Source organism: Carcharodon carcharias, chromosome 33 (assembly GCF_017639515.1).
Source record: "Carcharodon carcharias isolate sCarCar2 chromosome 33, sCarCar2.pri, whole genome shotgun sequence".
NCBI lineage: Eukaryota > Metazoa > Chordata > Chondrichthyes > Lamniformes > Lamnidae > Carcharodon > Carcharodon carcharias.
Window position 1 is genome coordinate 9,743,533 of NC_054499.1, and position 18,672 is coordinate 9,762,204.

Genomic DNA, 18,672 nt, shown 5'->3' on the forward strand with positions numbered 1-18,672 from the left:
GGGACAAGGACAACCAGGTCCCTTTGTACATCTACACTTTCTAATCTCTCACCATTTAGGAAATACCCTGCACATCTGTTCCTTTTACCAAAGTGGATAACCTCACATTTTTCCATGTTATATTCTATCTGCCATGTTCTTGCCCACTCACTAAGTCTGTCCAAATCCTCCTGTAGCCGCTTTACATCTTCCTCACAACACACATTCCTGCTCAGCTTTGTATCGTCCGCAAACTTGGAAATATTACATTTAATCCCCACATCCAAATCATTGATGTATATTGTGAACAGCTGGGGCCCAAGTACTGATCCTTGCGGTACCCCACTGGTCACAGTCTGGCAACACGAGAATGACCCATTTATTCATTCTGTCTGTTTTCTGCCTGTTAGCCAATCCTTATTCCATGCCAGAATATTGCCTCCTGCCCCATGTGCCTTCATTTTGCTAATCAGCCTCCTGTGGGGGACTTTATCAAAAGCCTTCTGAAAATCCAAGCATACTAAGTCCAACAACTCCCCTTTAACAATTTTGTTAGTAACATCCTCAAAAAACTCCAACAAATTTGTCAAACCTGATTTCCCATTCGCAAATCCATGCTGACTGTGCCCAGTCAGATCATGATTATCCAAGAATCCATTTATCACATCCTTTATAATAGATTCTAGCATTTTCCCTACTACTGATGTCAGGCTAACAGGTCTGTAGTTCCCGTTGTCTCTCTCCTTCCTTTCTTAAATAGTGGGTTGACATTTGCTTTCTTCCAATCTTGAGGAACCATTCCAGAATCTATAGAATTTTGGAAGATGATCACTAATGCATACACTATCTCTATAGCAACCTTTCTCAACACTCAGGGATCCAGAATGTCAGGTCCCGGGGACTTATCAGCTTTCAGTCCCATTAATTTCTCCAATACAACCTTCCTACTAATACCGATTTCCTTCAATTCCTCATTCCTCTTAGTCCCTTGGATTTCTAATTCTGGGAGGATTACTGTATCTTCCTCAATGAAAACAGACAGAAAGTAATCATTTAGTTTCTCTGCTATTTCTCTATCCCTCATTATGAATTCTCCTGACTCTACCTGTAATGGACCCACATTTGTCTTAGCCTAACACTTCCTTTTTGCATACCTACAGAAGCTTTTACAGTCTGTTTTTATGCTTTTTGCTAGATTGTATTCATTTTCTATTCTCCTTTTCTTTACCCATTTCTTGGTCTTCCTTTGCTGTATTCTAAAAACCTCCCAATCCTCAGGGTTACTACTACTTCTGGCAACTTTATAAGACTTTTCTTTTAATCTTATACAATCCTTAACTTCCTTTGTCAGCCATGGTTGACTGACTTTTTGGGGGTTCTTGCACCTTGAAGGAATGTATAGGTGCTGTAAACTATGCAATAGTTATTTGAAGACTATCCATTGCCTATAGACAGTCATACCTTTTAATGTATTTTCCCAATCCACCTCAGCCAATTTATTCATCATGCCTTCGTAATTTCCTTTATTCAACTTTTAACACCCTTGCTTCAGAGTGAACTGTCTCACTTTCAAACATAAAGTAAAATTCTATCATATTGTGGTCACTCATCCCGAAAGGTTCTTTTACGACAAGATTATTAATTAGCCCTTTTTCCTTACATAATACTAGATCTAAAATAGCCTATCCTCTAGTTGGCTCCTCAACACACTGCTCTAGAAAACCATCCCTAACACACTTAAGAAACTCATCTTCCACAGCATTAGTGCTCGGTTGGTTCAGCCAGTCAACATTCCGCATTCGAGGCACACTCGATGCTCCGCTTTGTTTTTCCCACCTCCTAGTCCCCACTACTACTTCCTGTTGCCAACTTTACTTCCTTCCAATCTGGTTCCCACCCCACCCCCTGACAAGCTAGTTTAACACCAGCCCCAACAGCACCAGCAACTCTCCCTGCGAGTATATCAGTCCCAGCCCGGTTAAGATGTAACCTGCCCCAGAACCAGTCCCAGTGTCTCAGAAGTCTGATGCCCTCCCTCCTACACCAGTTCTCCAGCCACCTATTCAATCACCCAACCCTCCTTGTCCTATGCTCACTGGTACGTGGCACTGGGAGTAATCCTGATAATGCTGCCCTTGAGGTCCTGCTTTTTAATTTCCTTCCCAACTCCCTGAAATCTGCTTTCAGGACCTCCTCCCTCTTCCTACCTATGTCGTTGTTACCAAAGCGGACCACGACTTCTGGCTGATCCCCCTCCCCCCGAAGGACGTCCTATAGCCGCTCCGTGACACCCTTGACCCTGGCACCAGGGAGGCAACTCACCATCCTGGAGTCACGTTTACCGCTGCAGAAACGCCCGTCTGTTCCCCTGACTATGCAATCCCCTATCACTATTGCCCTTCCATTCTTCTCCCCACCCCCTCCCCAACCCCCCCGGTTGGCAAGGAGGGTGGACTCAGGGGACTCCTGCCCCACCTGCCTGCTTCTCTTGGGCTGCCTGGCCCCGTCACCCATTCCCTCTCTGGCTGTGCGCTTCTGACCTGCGGAGTGACCACCTCCCTGAACGCGCTATCCACGTAGTCCTCTGCCCCGCGGGTGCGTGACAGTAACCCCCCCAGCAGCCGGCTTGTGCGGCTGGTGACACTTCCTGCTGGCCTGGGAGACATGGCGCGCATCCAGGGCGTGGGCATCGCTGGCGAGGTTGGCACTTACGGGCTGCCCCTCAGGTGGACGGAAAGGATCCCACAGCGCCCGTGCTCGCATCCCAGTGTCCAGGCCCGGCCCACATCTACCCTTCGACCAGCATCCCCAGAGCTGATTACCTGGTCCTTATCTCATTGCTGCATGTGGGAGCTTGCTGTGTGTAAATTGAGTCTGCCATTTTACCGTGCTACCGTGAGCAGGCCTGGGCACCATGCCTTCGGGAGGATATCAGACTGCGGAAGGTTAAGGCAGTATAGATTTACCAAAATGAAACCCGGACCCCAAGGGTTAAACTGCGAGGAGAGATTACATGAACTGGCGTTGTATTCCCCAGAAGTTAGAAGGTGAATCGTTTCAGTGAACTGATAGTCACAGCGTATGTACAATGGAGGGGCTTCCTAGGCTACTTCAGAGGGTAGTTAAACACTCGGCCAGACTGGTGTGCCCAGAGTGGGTAAGGACATCAGTGAGCTAATTATTAAAGGGCTTGACAGGGAAGGTGCAGGGAGAATGTTTCCCCGGGCTGGGGAGACTAGAGCAGGGGGAGGGGCGCAGTCTCAGAATAAGGGGAAAGCTACTTAGGACTGAGTTGTGGAGAAATTTCTTCTCATTTTCTGCAAACAAAAGAAACATTCTCAAGCTTTGCGCCTTTTTCAATTACCAGGGAGCTTGGGGAACCTATAGTTCCCCGTTGTTTTCTCCATATCAATGGCTCAGCTAAACAGATTCAACGTGCCAACCAATCATCACCCTGTTCTCCTGTAGTATAAATCGTTGCGATTATTTGAAATTTGGCATTCTTGCATTTGTCCTGATGAGTGCAAGATCAAAAGCTTCAGCAGCATGTCTCTATTTTCAGCAATATTCGAGAAATTTCTCCACTTGGAACATGGGGGCCACAGTCTCAGGATAGGAGGTCGTCCATTTTGGACTGAGATGAGGAGAAATTTACTCACTCACCACACTGACTTGGAAATATATCGGCCGTTCCTTCACTGTCGCTGGGTCAAAATCCTGGAACTCCCTCCCTAACAGCGCTGTGGGTATACCTACACCACATGGGGCTGCAGCGGCTCAAGAAGGCAGCAGCTCACCCACCACCTTCTCAAGCGGGCAATTAGGGATGGGCAATAAATGTTGGCCTAGCCAGCGATGCCCACAGCCAGTGAAAGAATTAAAAAAAAAATACTCCCTGCTCCAAGTTCTGGCTAAGCTACTTAAGCACGAGCTGAAAGGAGGTGCATCAGTTGAGGCTGAGTTGTGTTCTCGCCTCTGAGTCAGATAGTTGTGGGTTCAAGTCCCGCTTCAGAAACTTGAGTGCGATTGGGGCTGGCACTCTCAGTGTGGTACCGAGGGAGTGCTGCACTGCCAGAGGTGCTGCCTTTCAGATGAGACACTAAAACGGAGCCTCCGTCTGCCCTCACAGGCCTATATAAAGGATCCCGTGGTCACTGTGTGGAAGAAGGTCATTCCTTCCTCTACGTCCAGAGCCCCTATCTATCCCTAAATTAACATCACTAAACAGATGAACTGGCTGCTATGGCACTGTGGGATCTTGCTCTGCGGAAATTAGCTGCCTCATTTCGCACCTTGCAGCAGTGGCTGCACTTTGAAAACGTAACGTGATTGGCTGTAAGGCAGGGTGGGGCGTCTGGTGGCTGCGAAAGGCGCTACATAAATGCCAGTTGTCCTCTCAGATAACTCTTTAGAATCATCCCGTCAGCAGAGCGACCGAGTGCGCGGCGCGGGGCTGTACGCACCTCAGCCACCATCTTGTCGATCGTGCGGATGGCGTGGTTCAGATCCAAGAGGCCAATCGGGTTGTAGATGGGCGGGATCACCCCGCTGAACCTCCGCACCGACCCCTGAAAGGTTAGAAAGGTCGGCTTTTTAAAACGAAGCCTCGCCCGCCGCTCCTCCCGCTCTGCTTCGTTTCCCTAACAACGTTCCTCTCCGATCGAGAGCTGGGAGGGGCAGAGTTTACGAGACGCAGCGCGCGGGACCGATGCAGGGATGAGAAGAACAAGAGAGCGAAGGTGTAAACCTTTCCGACCTGGTGGTTGGGGGGGGGGCGGTGGGGGGTGGGGGGGTGTAGTTGGGGGACACGCTGCTTGGCGAGGGGGGTCAAAACAGGTTGGACAGTGGATTTCAAAAGGGAGTTGGATCATTTTTGTTTCATTCACCCACGGGATGTGGGCATCGCTGGCAAGGGGACAATTGGGGATGGGCAATTAATGCTGGCCTAGCCACTGACACCCACATCCTTGGGGTGGGGAAAGTGGGACTAATTGGATAGCTCCTTCAAAGGGGCTAGTACAGGCAGAATGGGCTGAATGGCCTTCTGGGGTGCTTCACGATTATAGAAGCTCATTCATTTGAACACCCCTCAACCCAAGGGTGCTGCCCCCCTCTGGCCAAGAGGCTGTACAGCAAGTGTGGGCAAAGCACTCAACTGTCCGCTGTCCATCCTGACCCCCCGCCCTCACCCACATTTCGCCGGCGAGCGGCACTGGGCTACGATCGGGAGCGAGGTACACTGTCCCGCTGCCCCCTGCCCACCCCCACCCCACCCCACCCCAGGGCGTTAACAGTGAGCAGAAACACTTCAGGGGTGTCCTCAGAGTGTCCCGCAGGAGGCGATGCTCCCCCCACCACCTCCCCCCCCCCCAAACTGGTGGGAGACCCCGAATTGGAGAAGGCTCATTCGGGAAGGGACCGAGCACATCGGGCGACCTCTCGGGGGGCCACGCAGAGGCAGAACCGAGGCGCCGGAGGGAGGAAGCGGGCAAACCTCCAAGGGCCGCTCACCTCCCCGACCCCTCCCAGCGTCGCCTGACCCCCCTACACGTGTCCCCCCCCCCCCCACGCTGGGGGCAGAGTCTTGCAGCTCGCCCATTGGACTTTGCAGCCACCCACGGAGCAAGGGTCACTCTCCAACCCCTCCACAAGGGACAGCCCAAGAAGAGACGGAGAAACAGGGCGAGGGTCAAGAATGGGGCAATTCCCAGCTCCAAGATAAAAGCAGAGCGGTGAATTGATGGAATTCATTGCCATAGAAGGCAGTGGAGGCCAGGTCATTGAGTGTATTTAAGACCAAGATAGATAGGTTCTTGATTGGTAAGGGGGATCAAAGGTTACGGGGAGAAGGCGGGAGAATGGGGTTGAGAAACTCATCAGCCATGACTGAATGGCGGAGCAGACTTGATGGGCCGAATGGCCTAATTTCCGCTCCAACGTCTTATGGGTCTTAAAAAACACTGCGGGGGCTGGAAATGTGAGCGAGAAACAGAAAATAGCTGGAAAAGCTCAGCAGGTCTGACAGCGTCTGCGGAGAGGAATAAAACAGAGTCCGTGTGACTCTTCATCAGAACACACCGGACTCGAAACATTAACTCTGTTTTATTCCTCTCCGCAGATGCTGCCAGACCTGCTGAGCTTTTCCAGCTATTTTCTGTTCTGATTCCCAGCTCTGTAGAGCTGTGCTCCCAGCCTCGATTCCCAAAATGGATAGAATGGGAAAGGAGGGAGGTTATGCTGAACCTGTATTGAATCTAGGTTGGACGGTGCTTAAGAGTTGTGTGTGTAATCCCGGTCGCTGCTTTACAAAAAAGGATATGGAGGGGTTGGGGAGGGCGCAGAGAGGATTTACAAGGACGATGCCAGAAAGGTGCGGGTATACATATCAGGAAAGGATTGACAGGTGAGTCTCTTTTCTCTCGAATAGAAGAAAGGTGGGCGGCTCAGGTCTTGCAAACGATGAAAGGTTTTTGACCGAGCAGATGCAGAGCGAACACTTCCTCTTGTGGCGAAAGAGCATCGAGGCCCTCAAGAGAGGGTTGTCGCCGAGAAATCCAATTGGGAATTCGGGAGAAACCTCTTTACCCCAGAGACCGGTGAGAATGAGGAACTCGCTACCACAGAGGGGGTGTGGTTGAGGTGAATAGTGTGGATATATTTAAGGGGGAGCTGGATAAGCGAGTAAGGGAGGAGGGAATCGAGAGTTACGTTGATAGATTGAGATGAGGAAAGATGGGACAGGGAGGAACTCGCTACCGCAGAGGGGGTGTGGTTGAGGTGAATAGTGTGGATATATTTAAGGGGGAGCTAGATAAGCGAGTAAGGGAGGAGGGAATCGAGGGTTACGTTGATAGATTGAGATGAGGAAAGATGGGACAGGGAGGAACTCGCCACCACAGAGGGGGTGGTTGAGGTGAATAGTGTGGATATATTTAAGGGGTAGCTGGATAAGCGAGTAAGGGAGGAGGGAATCGAGAGTTATGTTGATAGATTGAGATGAGGAAAGATGGGACAGGGAGGAACTCGCTACCACAGAGGGGGTGGTTGAGGTGAATAGTGTGGAATCATTTAAGGGGAAGCTGGACAAGCGAATGAGGGAGGAGGGAATCGAGGGTTACGTTGATAGATTGAGATGAGGAAAGATGGGATAGATCTCCTGGGGAGCTTAAACACCTGCATGGACTAGTTGGGCCGAATGGCCTGTTTTGACCTTATATAAACCGTGGGGGAAAAAAGGCAGGGTGGATGGAGGAGGCATGAAAGCCTCGTCAAGCTGTTAGAAGTTAATTTGACATAACAGAGGGAAGTTAAACAAATCCCACCCGCTGTTATCTCAAGGGATGCATAAAGCATTAGCCGATTTACCTGAATCTCCGCCAGGCTGTACTGTGAGTCATCCACCAGGTAAGTCTCCACTCCCAGCTCCTTGGCCAGCCGCAGGATGCAGTTTTGCGTGGGCCCCACATAGGCCCCCCCCACATCCGTGTAGCCGAACTGCGGGTCCTGCCAGAGACAACGACACACCAGAGGAAGGTCACCGGGGTGGGGGGTGGGGGTGGGAGGTCATGGGATGGGGATGGAGGGTCAGCAACAGCAGAACACAGCTGAGGGGGAGCGACTTCCTGAGACAGCAAATCGGACTGTCAGCCCCTCCACCCACCCCCCCACTCACACTGAGTAATCTCACCAAGGGAGGGCACACATGGGGTAAGTGTAACTACCCAATACTGTAATAGACAGCGGGGGCACTCTGCTGAGAATGGGGCTAAGGCATTACTAGGACAGTATCAAGGGAGCTTTACCCTGTATCTAACCCCGAGCTGTACCTGTCCTGGGAGTGTTTGATGGGGACAGTGTAGAGGGAGATTTACTCTGTATCTAACCCCGTGCTGTACCTGTCCTGGGAGTGTTTGATGTGGACAGTGTAGAGGGAGATTTACTCTGTATCTAACCCCGTGCTGTACCTGTCCTGGGAGTGTTTGATGAGGACAGTGTAGAGGGAGATTTACTCTGTATCTAACCCCGAGCTGTACCTGTCCTGGGAGTGTTTGATGGGGACAGTGTAGAGGGAGATTTACTCTGTATCTAACCCCGTGCTGTACCTGTCCTGGGAGTGTTTGATGGGGACAGTGTAGAGGGAGCTTTACCCTGTATCTAACCCGGTGCTGTATCTCCTCTCCATTAACCCATGTGTTTTGCCAGTTTGGCTTTGTATTAACTCCACTGCTGCTCCTTCCCCATTGAGGACAGCTAAGCTGGGGGAAACAGGGGAAACCTCTCTATTTGCTGTAGCTCAGTGTTTTGAAGGATTCTTCGTGTGCCTCAGTCTGCAGACCACGTCTGCTTGCTCCGTCTACACACTCAGGCCCAGTGACAGAGATGAGAAACGTCTATGTGCTGCTCTTCCCCACACAGTTTGCTGCAGCTACCTGCTGCATTGCTGTCTCTTTTTCCCGGTGCTGCCTTGTCTTCAGCACCATTCCCTAAGTGTTCCTTTATTCCCTTTGAGCTGGTGGACACCTTAGTAAAGCAAAGTAAGTGGGAGGAGCCCCCGGGTCGAGCAGAAACCCTCATCCGATCGTTCACTTGCCCCTGCCACCTCCTGGACTTCAGAGAGAATACTTCATTAGAATAAAACCCTGTCTTGGAGCATGGGTTACCAGCAGCAGAGTCAATTTGGCCAAGGTCAGTGTCATGAAAACAATGCAGGGGGCTATATCAAACAAATGAAAAACTGTTCGAGGTCATACAGACTATTGTTTTATTCGCTCGTGGGATGTGGGTGTCTCTGGCTGGGTCAGCATTTATTGCCCATCCCTAGTTGCCCATTGAGAAGATGGTGGTGAGCTGCCTTCTTGAGCTGCTGCAGTCCCTGTGGTGTAAGTACACGCACCGTGCTGTTAGGGAGGGAGTTCCAGGATTTTGACCCAGCGACAGTGAAGGAACAGCCGATATATTTCCAAGTCAGGATGGTGAGTGACTTGGAGGGGAACTTCCAGGTGGTGGTGTTCCCCATGTGTCTGCTGCCCTTGTCCTTCTAGATGGTAGTTGTCATCGGTTTGGAAGGTGCTGTCTGAGGAGCCTTGGTGAGTTTCTGCAGTACATCTTGTAGATGGTACACACTGCTGCTACTGTGCTTCAGTGGTGGAGAGAGTGGATGGTTGTGGATGGGGTGACAATCAAGTGGGCTGCTTTTTCCTGGACAATGTCAAGCTTCTTGAGTGTTGTGGGAGCTGCACTCATCCAGGCAAGTGGGGCGTGTTCCATCACACTCCTGACTTGTGCCTCAGAGATGGTGGACAGGCTTTGGGGATACAGGAGGTGAGTTACTCACCGCAGGATTCCCAGCCTCTGACCTGCTTTTGTAGCCACAGTACTTATATGGCTGGTCCAGTTCAGTTTCTGGTCAATGGTAACCCCCAGGATGTTGATAGTGGGGGATTCGGTGATGGTAATGCCATTGAATGTCAAGGGGCGATGGTTAGATTCTCTCTTGTTGGAGATACTCATTGTCTGACACTTGTGTGGCACGAATGTTACTTGCCACTTGTTAACCCAAGCTTGGATGTTATCCATGTCTTGCTGCATTTGGACATGGACTGCTTCAGTATGTGAGGAGTCACGAATGGTGCTGAACATTGTGCAATCATCAATGAACATCCCCACTTCTGGCCACAACCTACTACAGAGAAGCAAAGTATCAGGAATCCCCTAGTATCAAGGAGCCCAAGCAAAACTGGAGTCAATGGGAATCAGGGGGAAAAAAACTCTCCACTGGTTGGAGTCATACCTAGCACAAAGGAAGATGGTAGGGGTTGACCAAATGATGGAAGGAAATCGTTGATGAAGCAGCTGAAGATGGTCGGGCTGAGGACACTACCCTGAGGAACTCCTGCGGTGATGTCCTGGAGCTGAGATGACTGACCTCCAACAGCCACAATCATCTTCCTTTGTGCTGGGTATGACTCCAACCAGCGGAGAGCTTTCCCCCCGATTCCCATTGACTCCAGTTTTGCTCGGGGTCCTAGACATTAGGGGATTCCTGATACCTTGCTTCTCTGTAGTAGGCTGCGCTCCTCAATGTCTTTGTTGCCGAATCTATGGCGATGATCACAGTGTTGCTGAAAAAAGAGAGATGTCGAAGCTTTTCACCTTGCACTCATCAGGACACTCGCAAGAATATCGATGTAAGGGGAAAACAACAATTGGTACTTCATGTGAATGCACGAATTGGATGGGTGCAAGATAACACATCTCTTTTATCAGCAATACTTAAGGTCTGTAGCATCAAACGAGTCAGAGTTTAAATTCTCATTCTTATTGCATTTTTGTTCTTTGTTGCAGCCCTGTAGATACCAGGAAGAGGATGATTCATGGTTGAGATAAAGGCACTCAAGTGAAAACACGAAACCAAAGGTTATCATTTAACGCTCATTATCTTTTGATGTAGAGCGCCCAGGGATTGAATGTCACGTTCAGGCAGGCTGGTTTGCATGATGAGCGGGACACACCAGTTAACTAAAAGAGAAGATGACCTTCCTGTCACCATCCTGGGCTCAGATGAGAACGGGTTACCTCAACTTGGTTTGTATTCCCTTGAGCTGCGATGGTCGAGGGGGTGATCTGATCAACGTGTTAAAAACGATTACATCAAATCAGGAGGATAGAGGAAAACTTTTTCCTCTGATGTGGGGGGGTTCAGAACAAAAGGGGCGGAATATTAGAATTCAAGCCAAGGGTGATGTCAGGAAACACTTCTCCACGCAGAGGTGGGAAGTGGGAGGGGGGATGTGTGGAAATCTGGAACTCTCTCCCCCAAAACTCAACGGACAGTGGGGGACAATGGGAGCTTTAAGGGTGGAGATCTCCCCAATTTCTGCCAGGGAAGGATATTGAGGGATATGGAGCAGGAAAAGGTAAATGGGATTGAGGCACAGGTCGGCCAGGATCTCATTGAATAGGAGGAACAGGCTCGAGGGGCTGAATGGCCTCCTCCTCTTTAGGGAAGCAGGAAAGCCTTGAGTTTTGGCAAAAGGTGGGAAGTTAAGTTTCAAATCCTTCTCTTCGTTGGTCTGTTGTGTCCGAGGTGCCCTGTGGCCTGTTCCACTGCCCACCCCACCTGTGGGTCATGAATGGTTGGCAATTCACTCAGAGGCTTCTGCGTTGGATTGTTGGGGGTGGTGTAGGGTGTGTGAGGAGGGGAGCGGGTGCGCAGAGGGTCCCTCCACATCGTGTCCAGGCACGTCTCAGTACGACCCTGAGGAGCGTGCGACACATTTTCATTGTCGACACTTCCACCCTTTGCTTCAGGTCTCGTGAACGAAACCCCAATGAAATTCGAGGGTTTACATTGAAGAACAAGACCAGGGTTAGGAAAGTATAAAGAAAGAAAGACTTTGCATTGATATAGTGCCTCTACCAACATTAGGATGTCCCGCAGAGCTTTGCAGCTAACGAAGCACCTTATGAAACGTGGTCACCGCCGTGATGTCGGAAACACAGCAGCCAATTTGTGCACAGCAAGATCCCACAAGTGCGACAATGGCGAGGTAATCTGTGTACGGTGATGACTGAGGGATGAACATCAGCCAGGACACCAGGGGGAACCCTCCAGCTCCGCCTTTCCGTGGGATCTTTTTTACGTTGGCACGAACGGGCATCAACTGAAAGGCGGCGCCTCCGACAGTGCTGCACTCCCTCAGCGCCACGCGACAGCGTCTGCCAGGGATTAAATTCTGCCGGGTGGAATTCGAACCTGTAAATGTCCCAGCCAGAGGCAGGGTCAGAGCTGAAGCCTGAACGCTGACAAAAATGAGAGTGGGGTGGGGGTAGAGAAAGATAATTCTTCTCCATTGAGCTTCTGAAAAGGCCATGGGTGTTAAGATCGAGTCAGACAGGGGACAAAAGAATGAACGTTTGCTTCAACCCCACATCACCCCCACCCACTAAAGGGCAAATAAAAATATATTTTTCTTTGAAAGGTCAACAGGAACGTAGAAGTGACGTGAGGCTGTGAAGAGACTTGAATATGGGGTATTTCTTGCTCTGAATCACGCCGCTCATTTTCAGGCCATTCTGCGGTTTGGTTCGATGTGACGCTGCTGGAGACACAGGCTCGGGCAGGTTGAAGCTGCCTGAAAGCTCAGATCTCACAAGATAGGCCTTGCATTGTTGTAGCGCCTTTCACAATGGTCCCAAAGGCTTTACAGCCAATGAAGGGCTTCTTGAAGTGGAGTGAACTGTTATAATGGAGGAAACGTGGTAGCCAATTTGCACAGAGCAAGATCCCACAAACAGCAACGTGACAACGGCCTGATAATCTGCTTTTTAATGATGCTGATTGAGGGATAAATATCGGATAAATATATCAGCGCTCATCTGTATCTAACCCCGTGCCATACCTGTCCTGGGAGTGTTTGATGGGGACAGTGTAGAGGGTGCTTTACTCTGTATCTAACCCCGTGCTGTAGCTCTCCTGGGAGTGTTTGATGGGGACAGTGTAGAGGGAGATTTACTCTGTATCTAACCCCGTGCTGTACCTGTCCTGGGAGTGTTTGATGGGGACAGTGTAGAGGGAGCTTTACTCTGTATCTAACCCTGTGCTGTACCTGTCCTGGGAGTGTTTGATGGGGACAGTGTAGAGAGAGCTTTACTCTGTATCTAACCCCGTGCTGTACCTGTCCTGGGAGTGTTTGATAGGGACGGTGTAGAGTGAGATTTACCCTGTATCTAACCCCATGCTGTACCTGTCCTGGGAGTGTTTGATAGGGACGGTGTAGAGTGAGATTTACCCTGTATCTAACCCCATGCTGTACCTGTCCTGGGAGTGTTTGATGGGGACAGTGTAGAGGGAGATTTACTCTGTATCTAACCCCGTACTGTACCTGTCCTGGGAGTGTTTGATGGGGCACTGGGTGACACCATGATTCTAATATCAATTCCCACACCTTCCCCCCAACCCCACCACCCCTCCACCCTCCACCCTCGCCACCCCTGCCTGCCCCCAACTGTAAAAGAGACAATGTGCTCACGTGCAGGGTACATGTGCGTCCTCCAACTCGGTCCCTGGCTTCCAGCACCAGGACATTGATTCCCTGCTCACAGAGGAGCTTGGCAGCTGAGAGGCCTGCAAGAGACAGGGCCAGAGGTCAACGGCCAACCTGTGAGCAAGCAAATGGTCCTCCGGAGCGAGGGAAGGAACGCGAGCACAGATTCCCGAATCGCTGAAATCTAAGGAAGAAAATCCCGAAGCACCGGAGGAGCCGCTGCTCGAGGGGGATTGAATTGTGAAGCAGAGAAGTCGTGTAGAAATCTCACCAGGCCGCCACTTAGGATGTACGCTCCTGCACGCCGTCGCTCTGGCTCGAGATCCGGGGCCCAGAGCCAGGGTGACAGGGGGACTGGGAGCCTGAACAACCCAGCCAGCTCCTGCTCCTCCCCCCTCCCTCCCCTCCTTCAGGAAGGCAGGGAGGGCCGATCAGTCCTCGTGTTGGAGGAGGAGCAGCGGCTGCCTCCATCCAGAAGCATCTTTCAGGACACTTCCGATGAGGGCGACATCTCTTCCAACCATCGGCTATTGAGACCGTCCTCAAGCAGCTGCTGCGGCAACTCAAGATTCTCCTGCCTCTCAGCCGGGGGATGGGGTGGGGGGTGGGTGGGGGGGTGTGGTGGGTGTGTGAGAATGGTGGGGGGGGGGTGAAGTGGCAAATTGATCAGGGCCACAACTGCAAAGAGGGGCCCGCCAAAGTCTTGCAGAGCAAGGGAGGTGGCAGATCAGCAGTCTCTCTCTCTCTCTCTCCAGCGCAGCAGCAAGCGAGGGGTGGGTGGGTGGGTGGGGTCTGGGGGGGGTGTAAACACTGTGCTAGAGCACTCGCAACACACCCCAAAAAAAAATAATCCACAGTGGTCACCAAGAGGGACACATGGGTGAGGAGTTTACTGTAGCGTTTGTAATATTCAATTCACGTTTCTAAATAAACCCACATCTCACACACCCTCATGGTAATGCTAATGTTTTAATGCTGTGCTGTGGCTGTACTTGTGTCGGGAGTTAGAGGAAAGCTTGATAATATTTGGTGCAGGGCAGGAGTTTTTGGAATACCTGAAGGATCCTTGGAATACCTGAAGGATCCTTGGAATACCTGAAGGATCCTTGGAATACCTGAAGGATCTTTGGAATACCTGAAGGATCCTTGGAATACCTGAAGGATCTTTGGAATACCTGAAGGATCTTTGGAATACCTGAAGGATCCTTGGAATACCTGAAGGATCTTTGGAATACCTGAAGGATCCTTGGAATACCTGAAGGATCTTTGGAATACCTGAAGGATCTTTGGAATACCTGAAGGATACAGAGTCACCGGGGAAAACTCGGGGAGGGATTGACTGGAACGAGGCGACAATTGGGACCCTAAAGCCCGTCAGGGTGAGACTGAGCAGGGCCGGGGCTTGTTTAGGGGAGGGTGGGCTGAGGTGGGACCCTGAGAGCAATCTTTACACATATATGAAGAGTGGGGGGGGGGAGGGGGTTTGACGGGGCAGATGTGGACACTCCGCAGATGCTGTCGGACCTGCTGATGTTTTTCCAGCTATTTTTGTTTCTGTTTCAGGCATAGACACAGTTGCCTCCAGGAGATGGGGGGGGAGGGGTGGGGGGTGGTGGGGAGAGGTGGTGGAGGGGGCTGTAGAAATAGTTCCGCTCCGCTGCTTGCAGTTTTGGACCCCGGTGCATCCCATTGAGAAAATCAGCACCCTCCCACCACCCCCCCCGCCCCCCACCTACCCGGGGACTCAGATGCTGACAGAGACTGGCTCCCTCTTGCAGTCCTGCCTTTCACCAGCAGGTGGGACTCTGCCCTACTTGGAATGGCGAGAGATCTGTCCTGCCAGCTGCTGCGTGGGGCCCATTCTTAAAGGGGAAACGGCAGCTTGAAAGTGACTGGGCCCCACCTGCGGGCGGGCTCAGGGACAGGACTTTCCCACCCTCATTGGCTGTTTAACTTAGAAGCACGGGATGGGTTACGGCACTGAGAGGGGGCCATTTGTTGGCCCATCATGTCCCTGCTGGCTCTCTGCTAGAGCAACTCAACTAGCACCCCCCCCCCCCCCTCCCACCCACCCACCACCAGTCGCCACCAAGGGTAGTTAGGGATGAGCAATTAATGCTTGCCCAGCCAGCCACACCCGCCTCCCGTGAAAGGATAAGAAATAAACTCCGCCGCCCGCTCACCATAGCCCTGCAAGTCTTTTCTCTTCCGGTAATTTACCCAACTCAAATTGCAATTGCACCTGCCTCCACTGCACTCTTAGGTAGCGCGTTCCAGTACTGAGGGAGTGCCGCACTGTCGGAGGGTCAGTACTGAGGGAGTGCCGCACTGTCGGAGGGTCAGTACTGAGGGAGTGACGCACTGTCAGAGGGTCAGTACTGAAGGAGTGCCGCACTGTCAGAGGGTCAGTACTGAGGGATTGCCGCACTGTCGGAGGGTCAGTACTGAGGGAGTGCCGCACTGTCGGAGGGTCAGTACAGAAGGAGTGCCGCACTGTCAGAGGGTCATTATGAGGGAAGCTGCATTGTCGGAGGATCAGTACTGAGGGAGTGCCAAGCTGTCAGGGGGTCAGTACTGAGGGAGTGCTGCGCTGTCAGAGGGTCAGTACTGAGGGAGCGCCGCACTGTCGGAGGGTCAGTGCTGAGGGAGTGCCGCACTGTTGGAGGGTCAGTGCTGAGTGCCTGCTGCACTGTCAGAGGGTCAGTACTGAGGGAGTACAACACTGTTGGAGGGTCAGTGCTGAGGGAGTGCTGCACTGTCAGAGGGTCAGTGCTGAGGGAGTGCCACACTGTCGGAGGGTCAGCGCTGAGGGAGTGCCGCACTGTCGGAGGGTCAGTACTGAGGGAGTGCCGCACTGTTGGAGGGTCAGTAGTGAGGGAGTGCCGCACTGTCGGAGGATCAGTACTGAGGGAGTGCTGCACTGTCAGAGGGTCAGTACTGAGCGAGTGCCGCACTGTCAGAGGGTCAGTACTGAGCGAGTGCCGCACTGTCAGAGGGTCAGTATTGAGGGAGTGCCACACTGTTGGAGGGTCAGTACTGAGGGAGTGCCGCACTGTCGGAGGGTCAGTACTGAGGGAGTGCCGCACTGTCGGAGGGGACAAAAAGCTCCAGAGTTCGGTGGTTAGACATGTTCGGCCAGTGAAATAAAACGACAGTAATTGTCCCTCTGCCTCTGCTGACCATTGAGTCGTCCTCCAGCTGCTTCGTTGCTGGGCTGTGCAGCAACACCGGGTAATGGGTCGGCCAAATAAAGTGAGCCTTAAAGGGGAAATCACCGCCCCTGCCCTTTAAACGCCTGGGGCTGTTCCTGAAGGTGGCGAAAGCCCCTTTGATGCCTCGCCGCTGGCTGGAGAGAGGAGGTGACCAGAGACCGAAACAAATTAAACGTTTGCTTTGAACTCACCACTGATCCCAGCTCCCAGGATAATCACGTCGTGCATTGGAGCAACCGCTCAGCAGGGGAGGAGAGGGGAGGGTTCCTTTTGTAGGGTCCCCTGAGCTCAGAGCCTCTGGCCGACAGCCTGGCTAATTTCGGGCGGCTGCTGCTCGGGTCTCTCTGAGCTCCTCCTGCCTGCCTGTGTCATCCCAGGGTCCTCCGAGCGAGCAGGCAGCCCTTAAAAGGGAAACGCATCTGGAGGAATGACGTGGCGGGGCCCAGCATTTATTGCCCGTCCCTAATTGCCCCCTTGAGAAGGTGATGGGTGAGCTGCTGCCTTCTTGGACCGCTGCAGTCCAAGTGCGGTGTAGGTACACCCACCGCGCTGTTAGGGAGGGAGCTCCAGGCTTTTGTCCCATGTGGTGTAGGTACACCCACCGCGCTGTTAGGACACCATCACCATCACCCACCCCGCCCCCCCCCCCCACCCTCCCACCCCCCATCGGCTGCCTGGCCGATTCACCCGCTCGCTCGCTCACCGATGACCCTCACGGTCCCTCACCCTCACAGCCTCACGCTGGACGGGGCACCCCTCTTAACTGTCGGTGGGGGGGAGGGGGGGTGGGGGTAGTGGGGGGGGGGGGTGTTGGGGGGGGCACATTTCCTGTTTATCTCCCACGTTTAAAATCGGGACGTGAGATTCTGCCCTCGGTGGTGGTTTTTTTTTCCTCCCCCCCTGTCAGACTCCAGGAGGAACAAAGGAACGATTTAGGATTTAGAACCCGGTACAGCCGACATCAGAGATAGGAGCAGGAGAAGGCCATTCGGCCCCTCCCCTCGAGCCCGCTCCGCCATTAACTACGACCATTGGCTGATCTGATTGTGGCCTGAACCCCACCTTCCTGCCTGTCTCCCCCCACCCCATACCTCTCGACTCCCTTGCCGCTCGAACTGAGCCTTGGATATATATTCAGTGACCCAGCCTCTGCTGCTCTCTGGGGAAGAAAGCTCCAGAGACTAACAACCCCCCTGAGAGAAGACATTCCTCCTCGTCTCCACCGTGAGCGAGAGGACCCCCTTATTTTTGAAGATGCGTTGGCCATAAAGTCTAGTTTACAAGGAATGTTTGAATTTGCCAGTGGCTTTGGACAAACAATTTTAAATCGGAGGTTTGAAAGTGTATCTTATCAAATTCATTACTTTTCTCTCATTTTTTCCCCCCCTTGCAGTTTCCCCCTTTCCCTCTGTTTTTCTCCCTCCTTCCCTGCCTCTGTGGGATCTTCCTGTGCGTAAATCCTTCCATCGCCTACTTCCGCCTCTGTAGCATCGCCCGCCTCCAACCCATCCCGGCTCATCGGCTGCTGAAACCTTCACCCGTTGACTGTGTTGCCTCTGGGCTTGACTATTCCAACGCTCTTGTGCCGGACTCTCATCTTCCACCCTTCAGTAAACTTGAACTCATCCAACACTCTGCTGCCCGGTGTTCTAACTTGCACCTCTGACCCACATTGGCTTCCCATCGCCCTTTTCAAATCCTCCCCCTCCCCTCTCCCTATCTCTGTAATGCCCTCCGAAATTTCTGCTCTCCTCCGATCCTGGCCTCTTGAGCATCCCCCGATTTCCATCGCTCCACCACTGGAGGCCGTGCCTTCAGCTGCCTGGGCCCTAAGCTCTGGAATTGCCCCCCTAAACCGCTCTGCCTCTCGCTCTCTCTCCTCCTTCAAAACACTCCTTAAAACCGACCTCTTCGACCGAGCTTATGGCTACCTGTGCCGAATTTCTCCTCATGTGGCTTGGGGTCAAATTCCCAGCAAATCATAGAGGTCCACAGCACAGAAAAAGGCCCTTTGGCCCATCAAGTCTGTGCCGGTCAAACAAGTACCCAACTATTCTAATCCCATTTTCCAGCACTAAGCCCATAGTCTTGTATGGCATCGCAAGTGCCCATCCAAATACTTCTTAAATGTTATGAGGGTTTCTGCCTCCACCACCCTTTCCAGTTCCAGATTCCCTCCACTCTCTGGGTGAAAGAATTCTTCCTCACATCCCCTCTAAACATCCTGCCCCTTACCTTAAATCTATGCCCCCTGGTTACTGATCCCTCCACCAAGGGGAAGAGTTCCTTCCTGTTCCTAAACTCTCTTATTGGTGTGATGATTGCTCCAGTGAAACACCTTGGGGTGTTTTACTATGTTACAGGTGCTATATAAATGCAGGCTATTTTTGATGTGGATTTTACAATTTGGCGAATGTCTGGCAAGCCCCCACATG

The 18,672-nt window shown here is 52.1% G+C and overlaps 1 protein-coding gene across 1 annotated transcript in view; it reads right to left on the minus strand.

Annotated features, from left to right (window-relative positions):
- The window catches only part of LOC121272352 (amine oxidase [flavin-containing] B-like), a 34,499-nt gene extending 17,896 nt beyond the window's left edge, over nt 1-16,603 (minus strand). Inside the window, exons 1-4 of the mRNA XM_041178991.1 lie at nt 16,429-16,603; nt 13,011-13,105; nt 7,345-7,482; nt 4,443-4,547 (exon numbers count right to left, since the gene is read on the minus strand). Of these exons, the coding sequence (XP_041034925.1) occupies nt 4,443-4,547; nt 7,345-7,482; nt 13,011-13,105; nt 16,429-16,465 (375 nt within the window). The 5' untranslated portion in view covers nt 16,466-16,603. The remainder of the gene's footprint in view (nt 1-4,442; nt 4,548-7,344; nt 7,483-13,010; nt 13,106-16,428) is intronic.
- Nucleotides 16,604-18,672: the final 2,069 nt, after the last annotated feature.